Source organism: Chaetura pelagica, unplaced genomic scaffold (genome assembly GCF_000747805.2).
Source record: "Chaetura pelagica isolate M959 unplaced genomic scaffold, ChaPel_1.0 scaffold314, whole genome shotgun sequence".
Taxonomy (NCBI): domain Eukaryota; kingdom Metazoa; phylum Chordata; class Aves; order Apodiformes; family Apodidae; genus Chaetura; species Chaetura pelagica.
The window spans coordinates 3,722,023-3,736,584 of NW_009953218.1; the positions used below are offsets into that span (position 1 = coordinate 3,722,023).

The window sequence follows — 14,562 nt, forward strand, 5'->3', positions numbered from 1 at the left end:
ACAAGCTGCAAATACTTTTGGAAAGTAGTACTCATACTAAATTAAAGAGGAGTCAATGAAGCATAAATTTTACTAGTCCTGTGAACAAAAGTGTTCCAGTTTTCTCTCCAAGAACTACTCACCTGTAGAAAGACTTGAGGAAAGTCATTGAGGACTGACTCAAGAAGTTCAAGGCCAAATGTTCGGGTCATTTCTGTCATACCCACGAGCCAATAGGGAGCATCAGCATTAACTAACTGACAAAGATCCTTAAAAAGAAATACAATAACATTTACATTCTGTGCACATTCCTGTACTGGCATAAGTTTTCTAAGTCTACAACAAGATCTACACTTTCTTCCTCTCCCTGCATAATTTTCCAATTTCAACATAACTTTTCCTGAGATACTTCTTTTACATAAATTATTAAGCAAAAACCTTTTAAAAGAATTATTAAACTCTGCTGTTATCCTTCTAGGAATTGTGTTCATTCCAGCCCTCAAAAATATCCAATTTGCTAAGGCAAGAAGATTTTATTGGTGAGATGAATACAGCTACTACTTTATTCCACTTCAATAAACAATACCAAGCCCAAGAAGCAATACTGAACTACAGCAGCAGTGTTTGGCTCATGGAAAAAATAATATTGATTTTAATGCAGACATGCATGCTTAGCTATTATTTAAGATATATAGTAAAAGATTTTCCTAGGCCACTTTGTCTTCATCTTCCAATCATCCCCCTGGGATACAGCATACATTGCCAATTACAATAAATGCACATAAGAAAGACTGAGCCTCTGGCCAAGGGCCTTGTCAATGTGTCAACAGCAAAGTTTTGCTGTTTCTTACAGAGATGAACAAGAACCCAATCATAACTGCAAATGTATAAATATAAGCTCCCAACTACCTGAAAAAGCATATATGCATCTTTAGCACATGGCTTCAGTGTACTGACAGATCTTCTGTTACTGTTTCCTTGAACTGCAACTGGCTGGTCAACAGTATCTGTGTTACAGAAAAACAGTTTTGTGAACAAAGGAACTCTTGAAAATCAAGTACATTTTAAGTGTTCTTAAAAAGATTCTAGGAGGATGACCAGGTGGTTCTTCTGCAACTTATCATGTCTACGAAAATAAACATTAGATTGAATACCAAAGATCAGCAACACCAAGCATTTCTTTCCAACTGAAGTTCTCTTAAAAAATATTACCACCATGTATTTCACAGTAACCTCAGTTATCTTCACCTTAAATGACAATTTCACCTCAAATTCCTTCACAATACTAACCTGAAGAGAAGTTCTCAATGCTTGAAAAAACCTAGGTTTTACATATTGCTGTAGTGACATGGACTGACACAATGGCTAAGGATTTCATCTACTTTGAATGCAAGTAAATGTATAAAGACAGCAAAAAAGAATAAAGCCTGTGACTTTGTAAGTAGTATTTATAGACTTTCTACTACTTTATCTGAAAAATCGACACACATTTTGATGTGGGTGCAGAAAACAGGTTAATACCAGCAAGGAGAGCAAGAAGCACACCCACCTTTGTATCGTTCATCTTCAGCGACCACCCTCTCAAACACCACCGTAACGACCTGCCGCACCGTGGCTGCCGCAGTGTTGTTTGTGATATTATCTTTTGTGAAATGCAATCGAAAACAAAGTACAATGGCCTGAAAGGGGGGAGAAAAAAATAATCACCTTACAACAATATATTTTCACCTCTTAGCTAAGAGTCAAGACACTTGATTGAGGAAGGTTCTCCACTACAGTTTGTCAGAAGGTTGCCTGAAAAAAAATTGTTTTAATCATTCTGGCTTTTCAAATATAAAATAAGTTTTATGGCTTATCCTAGCCAAATATCTCTTTACTAATCCTCCCCAAAGGCAATCTAGAAGTGGTATTAACTGAAGACATTATGATGTGCCAATAAAACTACAATCATCATACAGAGAATACACAGTAATCAACCACATAAAACAACTTCTATGAATACTAATGTCAAAAGGGTATTAGGATTACACAGTTAATCACAGAAAGGTCAGCCAACTCCAAAGCTAAAATGCCATTCCTCTCCTACATTATATCCCAATACTTTTACAACCACATTGCCTAGACTGCAATTATTCCTCTCTAAGGTGCATGTTTTAATGTGTCACTGTGCTGGCAGTGATCTGAATACTGCTTCCCATTGGATTTCATATTACTTCTAACACACAGTTGAATACTTAATTAATACTTAATTTTGAAAACGAACATCTGTATGTGCAGTGAAACCTGTATTTCTTGTTCTTTTGTCCTTGTTTGGGTCTCTTGCACTTGCATGAACCTCAATCACACCCAGCCATGCTCTGAGCCATAGAAGATTCAGAATTTTGTTTTGCTTCTTTTTCATGTAAATGATTTGTGGACTCTGCCTAGATGGTTTCTCCATGGAATCTGAATTTTCACACCACAATCATACACCTCTGGACTTTCAGAAGATACTGCATTATTCTCTAGGTAAATCTAACAGTATTTGCCTGCATTAGAGGGCTTTTCCAGATGGTTTGCCAGTAATTTTCTTCAAGCTGAAACATAGGTATGGCTCAAACTGATTTTCTCTAGGAACTTTTCAACATTAAATACACCACCTTTCAGACATTCCTCAAAAGAATCTTAAGGGAAACAAACAAACAAATGCTAAATTTTAGCCCACGTCAATTATTGTTTATATTTGGTTAAGTGAGAAACTCTAGTAATTTCAGGCTTGGACAACATCAAGAAATTTCACAGGACAAAGCTCTGTCAGGAATGTTTTTTTCTTACCCCTGTCAGAGCCTACCCAAATTTTACTAGATGTCTCAATGTACTAAATTTTAACTTGCACTAAGGAAATGTTTAGAAGTACAGCAATTAGATTCTCCAGTATTTGTATTATGTGGCCATGCTTCTGGATCAGGACATAAGAAAAAGACATGCTGGGAAAGACTTTCCTGAGTTATTTGACACTGCTGTACCCACATGCTCTTGTGATTGGTGTCCAAAAGGAGGAGGAAGTTTCTTAACATGAGAGAGAGAGGGAGGGAAGGAGAGAGGGGATATATGGAGGCAGGGGAAGAAGAATAAATGAGGGCAGTGATGAGAAGTAGTTTCTATTCTGCCATTTATATGTTTTATACATTTTCTCTTATTCTCCTGCCTTACGCAGATCTTTAGCTCCATTTTCCTTTCATGTTTTTTCTTCCCTTGGTTAAGCAGATTAATAATGATTTTAATACCCAACACATTTAAAGAGCTAGGAAGTTATTTCACTAAAACCAGATGCAAAGAAAAACTGAAAACTTTCCACCAGAAGGGTATGTTTTCAAAATTTTTCAATTGTATTCTCTCTCTCAAAAAAAAAAATAAATCACTCTGTTATTAAACCAATACACTGATAGTACAGCATAATAAAACCCCAGCAACTTAGAATAATTTAAATCAAAGTATCTTTCTTAAGTTGAAGAAAAAAAATTATAAAATGTAACCTAGAAGAGCAACTGACTTTAGACAGATCTTCACAATTCACAGATCAGTAAAAATGTTTAATATAAGATACTTCAAAGACAAGTACCTTATAACTTGAAGTGAAAATGGATCAGAATCTTTATTTTCTATCTTACTTAAAATGGTACATTTAAAATAATGAATAAAATTATCCCTCTTCTGACTGAAAAAGCAGTAACTGGACTGCTTCCAAAAAAAAGATTTAAGGCAGGGTGGCAGGCAGCTTCTTCTAATACTTGCTTTATTAGAGAGAGCTTACACTGTGCTGTGTGCTCTGATTTCACTATCAAAACATGCATATTATCAATTTAGCAGGTAAGAAGGACAGGCATTAGCCCAATATTGTTATTTAAAGTTGTGATTAAGAAAACTATTATTGAGGAGGAATTAAAATACAGATTGCATGCTAAAAAAAAAAAATACAGAAGGAAGCTAAAACAAACCCTGTTTTCAGAGTCTAGATATAAAGACAAGAAAGACACATCAATCAAAAAAGCCTCTCCCTTCCACTACTTCCAAATGCTTAATTTGTAAAATTTCTCACTATATTTCCTCTAGGATCTGGTAAGTACTTCAGTTGGCACTAACAAATTCTTACCTTGGATAGTGCTTCATCATGCACAACTGTATTGGTTGTTAAAAGTACAAGAACTGTCTGAAGCAATTTAAGTTCTTCAAGACTATTTTCCATCAGTTGCCAAAGCATATTAATAATGTTTCCTGCTGCAGCCTACAAAGAAATGATATTTTAAAACAATTATGATGCTTACATACTGGTAACATCATGTCTACACATGGAAGAATAGCACTCTCATAAATGTGTATCATAACTGAATCCGCCTGTTTGTCTATACCACACGATCACACTGAGAACATAAACCAAAATTCAGTGTGATAAGCTTCCCAAAATATCCATAAAGAACTGATGACAGAAACCTCTTCACGTGTAGTCCAAATTAAAGTGTGTACTTAATTTTCCAGAAAGAAAAGGCAGTACAAACACATTTTACCCTCAAAATTTATCCAAGCACAACTGAAAGCGTATTTTAACGGTATTATTTTCATCAGCTTCTTAACACACTATATATGCAGTACCATAACATGACATTTACAGTTGGAGAAACCATGCATCAATTTTATCTTAATTTTAAAAGTAACTTGCATGAAAAACATAATACATAATGATAACACACAGAATTTTGTGGATGCCACCCTAGGAATTATATTTATCAAGGACCATTACATGTTCTGATCCTGTAGTGTGAGACTGCAAACTAAATGAGATGGTTTGAATTTTCATTAATTTCCTTCTAGAGCTTACTAATGTTTCCTCACCTCTTTCTGTTCCTCTTTCCTGGTCAAAAAGGTTTTATTTTAAATTACAGTATGAGTTAAGTATTTTGCAGCCTATGTTCATTAGAATATAAACAGCCTCCTAAAAAAAATTAAAACATTCACCTGCAGTTAGACACCTGTATTTTTCACACTGAAATATTTTTGTATTTATATAAAGATTGATCTTACCTCTGAAACAACTTCATGGGACATGAGTCTCTGTATGGCTGCTAGACACAGCTGAGTGATCTTTGGTTCCTTTGTTCCACAACCCATTAGAAAAGGCTGAACTACCTCTGAGCTGTTCTCTTTCAATGCTTTCAAAAAGAGATATGGAAGAACTCAATGTTTGGTACGTTGAAGAATACAATGTAAAACACGCTCATCATACCCGTTAACAAAAAGCAACATCCAGTCTTGGAAATGTGGGATTTACTCTTGCACCACAGGGAAAAACCAAGTGAAGACAGACACTGGGCTGCCATAGCTCACTTCTGCAATTACCTCAGCTGAGGCTCAAATCCCAAGCACCTTCTCCTCTACACTCTCAAGTGACTTTCTCTTTCCAAATACAAATTGGCCATTTAGAGTCCATTTGGTTAATAAGAATCTGTAAGGTTCTGCCCACTCCAGAACTTTGTGACAGTGACCAGCCTCAGGTTGGTAGCCTCCCCCTCCTGCTTTACTTCCACATGGTATCAAATTCAAAAGCAATACAAAGCAAGGCACGTAGACACGTATCAAAGCACGTGGCATAAAGTAAAATGTCACTGACAAAACAAGAGGAGAAAGACACTGGACTGTTCATATTCTGGGTACATACACCTGGCCGCAAATTTTTCAGCCACTGCTTTAGTGAGAAAAGGCAGTTTCTTAAAACAAAGCTTTGTCAGGAGAAAACAGAAGTTTCATCAACTTTTTGGTTTGGGTTTTTTTTTCCAGGAAAAAAAGCACTTTACAATGAATACAAGATTCCACACTGACATTTTACAAAGTTCTCCTCCATAAATGTAATTTTAGAAGCCTGAGATAAACTTCATAAAATTAAAAAGGAAGAAAATATTTCTGGACGATGAAAGGAAAGCATTACTCCTATGACAGCTTTTCTGTTTGCAGGAGTGGTTATTCATCCATGCAAAGTTTTAAGATTTTAGCTGCTCATCGCCATTTCAGACACTAAGAACTTCCTCAGAGATGAAAAGTTCAATGTATGTTCTTACACTGAATGTCATACACTGTATGACATAGTGTCTACGTGTAATAGGAGAAATGTGTTAATGGAAATATTTCAAAAACATTTTTAGACAATGGATCTTGCCACGAACAAACAAAAAAATACAGTCTCTCATAAAAATGCCAACATTATCTATTTTATTTCTTCTATTGTGCAATTTGAGTTTGGGTCCCAGGAAGTTTATTATTTATCACTAAAACTGTTTTGCAAAAAAAAAATAAAAATTAAACATAAAAGTAAAAGCTATAAAAATGTATTTTAGTGATTTTTTTCAACTGAAGGACTAACATGACTAGCAAGCTTCTATGAAAAGAATAGGCTAGTATAAATTATATATGCCAACTTATAATAGCTCTTACAGGGTAGTATTAACAGATTTATAGTCCATACTTTTGTCAGTCTCTTCAGAGCCAGTACAGGCTCTATGTCCAGCTGACAGAGGCCAACCTTTCACTAAATGCGTCATGAAAAAAAATTAAAATGTCAAATCAAATGTGCATTAATACAGTTCCACTGCCTGTTTAACAACCTGCTTTGATTTCCACAGGTTTTTTTAACTTAATTATGAAGCAAATAAACCTGCTTTTAAAATATGCGTATAAATGTTATCCACTAATACTACTCTCTTACGAAACAGTCATTTTCAAATTAAAACAAAACATTAGGTACTTCATGAAAAACTGAAGTTTGCTCCCAATTAAGACATGCCTTTTAGACACAGAATCACAGAATGGCTTGAGTTGGAAGGGATCATCTAGTTCCAACTCCCCTGCCGTGAGCCTGGACCTCTCCTGCCAGCGGCATCTAATTGTCTACATGCGAGCCAGATGTCTAAGCTGCTTTTATACTCTATGAACATCTACAACACATGGCCAACAGATCCTAGAGAGTTCACTCCAACATGGGTACAAATGCTTCTTCACTCATATAAATTTCTTAATTACTATTCAATGCTAACCATTATGCAGAAAAAAGAAAGCAACACTTAAAAAGATACCACAAACTTCTCATCCTTAACATAAAACTCATAATAAAGTTCTGAATGGCAAATATGGCGTGAAAATTAATTTAAACCTTTTACAGTATTTCTCCTATAATCCATTACAAAAAATAAGCTCAGAACAGAATCTATACAAGGAATTTTACTATATGAAGCAGAAAAAATAATGTTTTGTAGACCTGGTTTGGTACCAATCACTATAATAGCTTCAATCTTTAATAGCACACAATTTTTCCATTTCTGCTTCTATTTTGGTACCAATATTATGTAAGAATATATTTTAAAAGAAATCTATCATAATGAACCGTATAGAAACATAAGTTTTGGAAAAGTAAAACTTAATCCATCATTGCATCAGCAAGATTTTAATTCTAATTTTTTTTAAAAAAACAACAACTTCTTAAACAAAAGTATGAATTGCACACCTCAGAGCCACGTGCAAACAATTTACCTCCTGCAATATAAAGCACAAGCCGACTTCTCTTTTGGAATTACTCAAATCCTCTTAAATAAATTATAAAGCATGTACAGACTAACATGAATGGACTTTGAAACAGCTCAACTTAACTTTTCCAAGAGAAAGATGTTAGGTCAATGACCTCAGCATTCCGGCAATTTAAACACATCTCACCAGACATAATATTACCTCTGTGTATTTGCCATTTTAAAATTGCATATATGTTCCTAATAATTGTAATTCTACAGAGTGTACTGCTTCAAGAATGCATCAGGTCAGCTTTTTCAAAACATTGTGATACAGTTGTTCTCACCTGTCTTAGTGAGATGACAGTTTACCTCAAAATAGGAAGAAAAATCATATGCTGATCAAAATACTTATCTGGATTACTAGAATGTCTAGTAGATGTTCCTAAATCACCTAGCAGTCAAAAAGTATCTGCTTCTCTTGATTTCACACTTACAGTAGCCTTCTGCAGCTTCATTATTACTAAAGTATCCATACTATCTTCCCCCCCAAAAATATAAATAGCAGATAGAAGACAACAGAGAACTTGACATTAATTTATCTACAAGATTTGGTTACAATTGCTACCTCAAAAAATAAAGAGTCCATAAAGAATTGGGACTGTTTAATGGCATTACATTTAAACTGTGGAATGTTAAGATAATGTGCAAGTAAAGTACATGATCCCCTCTGTTCTGCAGTTTCTTACTGGGAAAAAAAGTTATCATTCTATTAGCAAAATTAACTAATCAAAAGAACCTTTAGAACTTGCTGTTTTTCCAAACCTTATAACAACAAACCCGGGCAGGTTTTTTAATAAATTAAATAAATACTAACTACATTCAAGTTTAAACCTTCCAAAAATAAAAATACAAAAATTTAACCAACTACCAAAATTTAACCAACTACCTCAAAAAAACCAGAAGACTGCCTCTCCATGCCAAAATCAATAACCTCCACTTTGAAATAAAGACCAAAACCAAACGATTTTGCAGGATTAAAAGTTAGCTTTCTGAAATAGAAAGTTCTTTATACAGTGATATGCCAAAGAATGTTGACAACTTCCCAAATGACTAACTAGAGATTTCTCTTGTTCATTTGTATTTTGATATAGCTGACATTACCTGGCATAGTTTTCCCACTTATGTCAGCATTCATGACAGCAGTAAAAACAAAGAAAATAAATAAAAAAGAGGCATTAAAGTGAAATACTGAGGGATGGGACTGCTACTTCAAATAATTCTAGAAAGCGCCTCCTGACCAGTATCAGATTTACATACCTTAAAACAAGAAATAGTTCTACCTCTGTTTCATTTGGATATTTCAAATAATTTAGCATTTTAAGGATTCTGACTACAGTTGGGGTAGATGCTTAAGTATTAATACAGGGACACTCAAACCTGGCCAAAGGCTTTACCAGCAACTGGCAAGAAACCATCGTATTTAACAGAGCTGAAGAAAGTCAGTTATACCATTTTAAGCACTTACAAAGCCGCAACTCAAAAGATACCTCCTGTCCCTCAAGGCAATGCTACATCTCAAATTGAATGACCTTGTCTCAGCTTTAGATGGATTTTTGCCTGCCAGGTACAAGTCTCCAAAGACTCTCATACTAAACACACAGATGAGGATCATACTGCAGAACTCCGCACAGAGCACTCAACAACAGCTGTGGTGAACGCAGACAGTGAATAAAAAATTGAGAATTTGGAGTCTCAGCATTTCATGCTTTTTTTAAAGTGGATGGTTACTTTTGTAGATCCACAACTGAAAATGGAGACATTCCTCAGCATCAGTATAGCACTAACATGAAATGGAAGTAGTATTAAAAAATTCTCATGGTACTGGATTTTTTGCTAGGTGCCCAAAAGTAACAGGTGCCCATCACTCTTACAGTGCACACTAGAAGACATGTAAGCTTATTACACATATGCAAAATATCTTTTTAGCATTTTGATCTGTAACCCAAGTTTGTTTTTCCCACTGCAAGTCAAATAATTACCTGCCAAAATATCAGTGTTCCGTGCAGCTATTGTTTTCACTTTTATTATTCCTGATTCAGCAGCCTGGAAAAGAAGAAAATAAGTAGTTCAGATGCTATTTCATACATTAATATCTGGACAGAAATAAGAATACTGAAGAAAAAAAAAAGTATAGTCTCAGCACAAAGATGTTTTTTGTAGAGTTTTCAGTAAGCAGACCTAATGCAGAAGTGAAATCATTGCAGCTTCTGGAATTCCCTTCCAGAATTCCACAGGAAGGGGTATATTCTGTGATTCAAAAGTTTTAGAAATCGTGATTCTCAAGTACTACCTTCCAGTGCTATGAATGCAAAGAAAAATCAAGAGTAAACAAAAAAAACTGTTACATAGTGGCATTACAGTTTCAAGCTGTGAAACAATTACCATTATATATAATCTGTCATTCATAGAATCATCAAGGTTGGAAAAGACCTTCAAGATCATAAAGTCACAACCCCTAACCACTAAACCATCTCCTAAAACAAATTAATTGGGTTGGAATGCTGAAGAAAATAAGAACATCAGTAATTAAATCAATGCTTAACATTTGAGCAATGAAATCAAGACAGTAAACTGAATGTGGCACACGACACTTGAATATTATCACTCTTCTTTCAGTTGGGCAGCAGTATTTTCCATCTGAAAGCTAACACTTTCACTAACAAGAAGTATCAGAATAAAACTCATTTTCCCATGAAGTTTGTCTGTACAAATGCCCCATACAAATTATGCCCGGACATTACCACCAAGAAGCCTTCCTCGCAATACTCTCCATTCTTCCCAACACGCCATACAACCCACACCAACATTTCCTCCCCTTTCCCCCTAAGTATGACCTAAGAGACCAACAGCAGCGTCCTCTCCCTCATCCCTCCAGCAGGATCCAGGGGAGATGGATTGCAGGCAGGTGCTGCACACCTGAGCAGTCTACCAAGGAGATCACACACTGCTGCAAGGGACCAGCAATTCTCTCTTCAATTGTCCGTAAATGCTTCCCAGCATAAATCACTAAAGTAATCCTCTCTAATGAAAGCAAACCAAGCTGAAAATACATCGAGGATTTGCATTTCAAAACTATGATTCCTGACAAGTTTTGTATACAAAACACAAAAATACATTGCAAATGGTGGCTTTCCATTTTTAATTCTGTTTATAAGCTGGGATACATGAAGTTCTATAATTATCTGCATTATGCTTGGTTTCTATTTAGAATTTCAATTAAAAATGCTTATAGATAAAAACTAATGTCACTGCACACATCCTATGCACACACACAAAACCAATACTCCAGTATAAATGTAAAAAGATCACATACTAACACTTATAAGAAATTACCTGAGTTGATGACAAATAAGCAGCAGAAAAAATGAGACTATAAACAGTTATCTGGCTACTAATATAAAACTGCATTTTCATTGCATGAACTTAACTTGGCAAATCAACAGATATTAATAGATTTTAAGTTTACAAATTTACATCAATTAAAACAGTACCCTACAGGACACTGCTCCATTAGAAAGGATCTTATAAAAACACTAATCAAGGAGATGGCCAGCATCATACTCTTTATTTATGGGTATTAATACCATAATTTAACTTTCCCACAAATATAAGGCATCATGTTTTCAAAGCAGTCACCACTTTAAAATGTAATATTAGCAGTTTCTCTGAGCTGCACAGTTAAAAGCAGTCTAATGAGCAAGTAAGTTATCTCTTCAATTTCAGAAGGAAGCAAATACACGCAAATCGTGTAACATGACAAAGCTCAAGCAAGTCTGAAACCTTCTGTCAGTTAGACTTCCTGTTCTGCTACTTTAATAACTGAAATGAACTGAAATAAAATACCTCAAACACACACTTGTCATTACTGAGTTTTGCTTCATTCTTCTGCTGAAGCAACTACAGCCCACAGTCTGGGGTGAAGAAATTTTGATGATGAACAGGAATTGACTCTCAGTGATAGGACAAATTAAAGTCAATCTCTTCCATTACTTCGATTTGGTTTTAGTCATTAGTCAATAATCTTACAGCAAAATTCAACAGGACCCTCCAAGCTCAAGTACTTGCTCCATTATCTTTTTGCTTGCTTGGAAATTGCCAAGGATTTGCTGATGACGTGGATCACCCACACAAATCAAGAAAACAAAAAATCCAGACCCGCATGGTGCAGTTTCAGGCAGACTTAGAAGACTGTGTATAACATCTGCCTTCTGGCCTCAAAGTCCCCCTCCCAAGGTATGGTCTGACAACTTTCACAGCTCCCCAAGAACCTCACCCTAAAGCTACCTAATAGACAGAGGCTCTCTGCACAAGAGATACCAGGATGTGGAAATTTATAGAGACTTTCAAAACTAGCTTTAAGTTTCTCAGATATAAAACTCTTCTGCAGCTCATGGATTTCTCAGTCCTCAGTTCAAATGGAGAAATATTTCAGCCTTCTTGTCACTAGATGAGCTGTGCGCATCTTCCAAATTTTTGGAAACTTTAACTCTTGCATATGGCCAAAAGCACCAAGGTAACAGAGGCAGGCAATTTCTGCTCAAGCATTCGACAAGCAAAGACTTAACCCATCCTCAAGCAGATTCAATGTTTTCCAACATCCAAGTAACATTCAGCAGTTAAATTTCTCCACCTTAGAGTCTAAATGCACAGATTTAAAGATTTGTAACTTATACATTGCATATAGAAACATGAGGACAACTGTGATATGCATTTCTACTAGCTACTGGTCAGGTCAATGTAAAGGCAAGACACCCACATCAGCATTAGAGGAGTAAGTGCGTCTTAAAGGCACTGCTTCCTCAAATCTGTCTTTTGGAGACACTGTGAAAGCTCTCAAACCAAACTGCAGTGGATCAGTCTGTACTGAAAGATACCACTGTAGCTAACTCCATGGTGATGATGTTACCTGGCACCCTAAGAATGGTTACATGGAATAACGCAAGGCATGTGCTTGAGTATGTAAATATATAACTACTTAGTGGTTTACTTCTCACAGGCAAAGACATCATAGAAGCCCTACTGCAATGTGGCAATGCACATGGATGAGCAAGTAATGTACCAGAGGGTCAGCTGGGATATGATCTGACAGCACATCAGTTGCTCCACAGTAATGCCTCTGGACTTGCCTTTACTCTGGTGTAAATGTGAAAGAACTACCTTTCTTTCATTGCAAACTAACAAGATACTTAATTTTTCATCAGAGAAAAGATAACAAACATCTAATATCTTACAAGTGACCCTTTTCAGAAAGTGAAAAAACCACCCACTGTACCTACTGTATAAGCAATTTTTAAAAAGTTTCAAAACGGGTTGGATTTTTGGTGTGTTTTTTTAGTTCTAAAAAGAATCAAATTACTGATCTTAAAAAATCTGGTATCTCACAATTAGGACCAGAAGTTTGGTTTTGTTGGGTTTTTTTAAACAAAAAGTATATAAACACAAAGATATTTAATGTAACAAGCAGGGAGGTGCTAATTTCTACTAAGGCTTGATCTAACTTTAAATATGTTCCTGTATGAACTTCTGAACACTTCTTACAGAGTTACAAAAAATAATAAAGAATTTCCAACACTAATGATTTGCAAGACCATTTGTGTTTCAGTTGTATGCTCAGAGAAAATTGCTGTCTCCAGAGATACCACAACTGCCGTAAGGTTTGCAGCTCTTACTAAACAAACTTTTGATTTCTCTTTGCTAGAAAGAAAAGCATCCATGAATGCCTTCAGAAGTGTTGATCTGTGATGGTATTTACATTACATTGTTTGCCAGCCTTTTACTAAGACTGGATGAAAGTTATATATACATATAATCCACAGCCACTTCCACATCTATTACATGAAATAAAAAGAGAAATTTATTATTTATTTTTCTGTTCAGCATTATCAGCCTTTTCAACTGAAACACTAACCCTATAACCAATAGTTTTTGTAAGAGATCCTTCTGTGTAAAGTACAGTTTCACTTCATTCCTATTCTGGCTTGCTTTGCAAAAGCACATTCTGGACCATTACTGTACTGTTAAACTATTATTTGGAACAGGACACACTCACAAAAAGCTCCACACTAAATCAACCTCATGAAAGTGCTCGAGTGTTTCTCATTTGTGGAAAAGAGCACTGTACTTGACTTCTATATTTTTATCTTCCTCCTCAGATGTACAATCCCTACACAGACCCTTCTCTTTTATAGATGCTCATTCTATCTGTGATTTAAACTGGTGAAATGCCAGTTCTGATCTGACAGCACTGTGCACTCATAGGGATTTATTATATTGAATGATTCAATGTATTTGGCTTAGAGCTTGCTCACCTTCTACCAGCTTGGAGCAAAAACTATCAGCAGAATCTGTGTAGAGGAAGCACCACTTGCCATAAAGGCAGATGCAAGAAGGTAGTACTTAAGTCAATGGGACACATAGAAGCCCATGAACCATGGGGACAATGTCATGCAAAGGACACTCCCTTTCAAAAGGATGGTGACTGGGGAAGGTTATTGATGACCAGAGGGAGGTAAGCGCCACACGCATCTCAAGGGAGGGCGCAGAAGAGCATTCAGGGCCCTAGAGGCCAGTCAGCTTAATGTCAGTGCCTGGGAAGGTTATGGAACAAATCCTCCTGGAAGCCATTCCTAGGCACATAAAGGGTAAGAAGATGACTAGAAACAGCCAACGTGAATTTAGCATGGACCTCAACAACCCCACTGTGTCATATCATGAGATCATGGGGTGTATGGGTAAGGGGAGCACTATGTATTTTATATCTTGACTATAGCAGGGCCTTTGATGCAAGGCAAGTGGACAGTAAAGTGGGGCGAAGACTAGCTGAAAGGGTAATTATAAATGGTATAAAGTCCAGCTAATATCCAGGTCCTAGTGGTGCTCCTCAGGGACTGATACTGGGATTAATACCATTTCACATCTTTACCAGCAACCTGGATAAAGGCATAGAATCTGCAGACAAATAAAATTCAGGGTACTGTTGAATATTTCGGGGGGG

The 14,562-nt window shown here is 36.0% G+C and overlaps 1 protein-coding gene across 3 annotated transcripts in view; it reads right to left on the reverse strand.

Annotated features, from left to right (window-relative positions):
* MON2 (MON2 homolog (S. cerevisiae)) overlaps positions 1-9,607 on the reverse strand; it is a 53,968-nt gene extending 44,361 nt beyond the window's left edge. For all 3 annotated transcript variants that reach the window (XM_009997753.1, XM_009997752.1, XM_009997750.1), the window contains exons 1-6: positions 9,548-9,607; positions 5,038-5,165; positions 4,112-4,243; positions 1,529-1,658; positions 889-986; positions 123-248 (exon numbers count right to left, since the gene is read on the reverse strand). In XM_009997753.1, the coding sequence (XP_009996055.1) occupies positions 123-248; positions 889-986; positions 1,529-1,658; positions 4,112-4,243; positions 5,038-5,124 (573 nt within the window). In that variant the 5' untranslated portion in view covers positions 5,125-5,165; positions 9,548-9,607. The remainder of the gene's footprint in view (positions 1-122; positions 249-888; positions 987-1,528; positions 1,659-4,111; positions 4,244-5,037; positions 5,166-9,547) is intronic.
* Between the last annotated feature and the right edge of the window lie 4,955 nt (positions 9,608-14,562).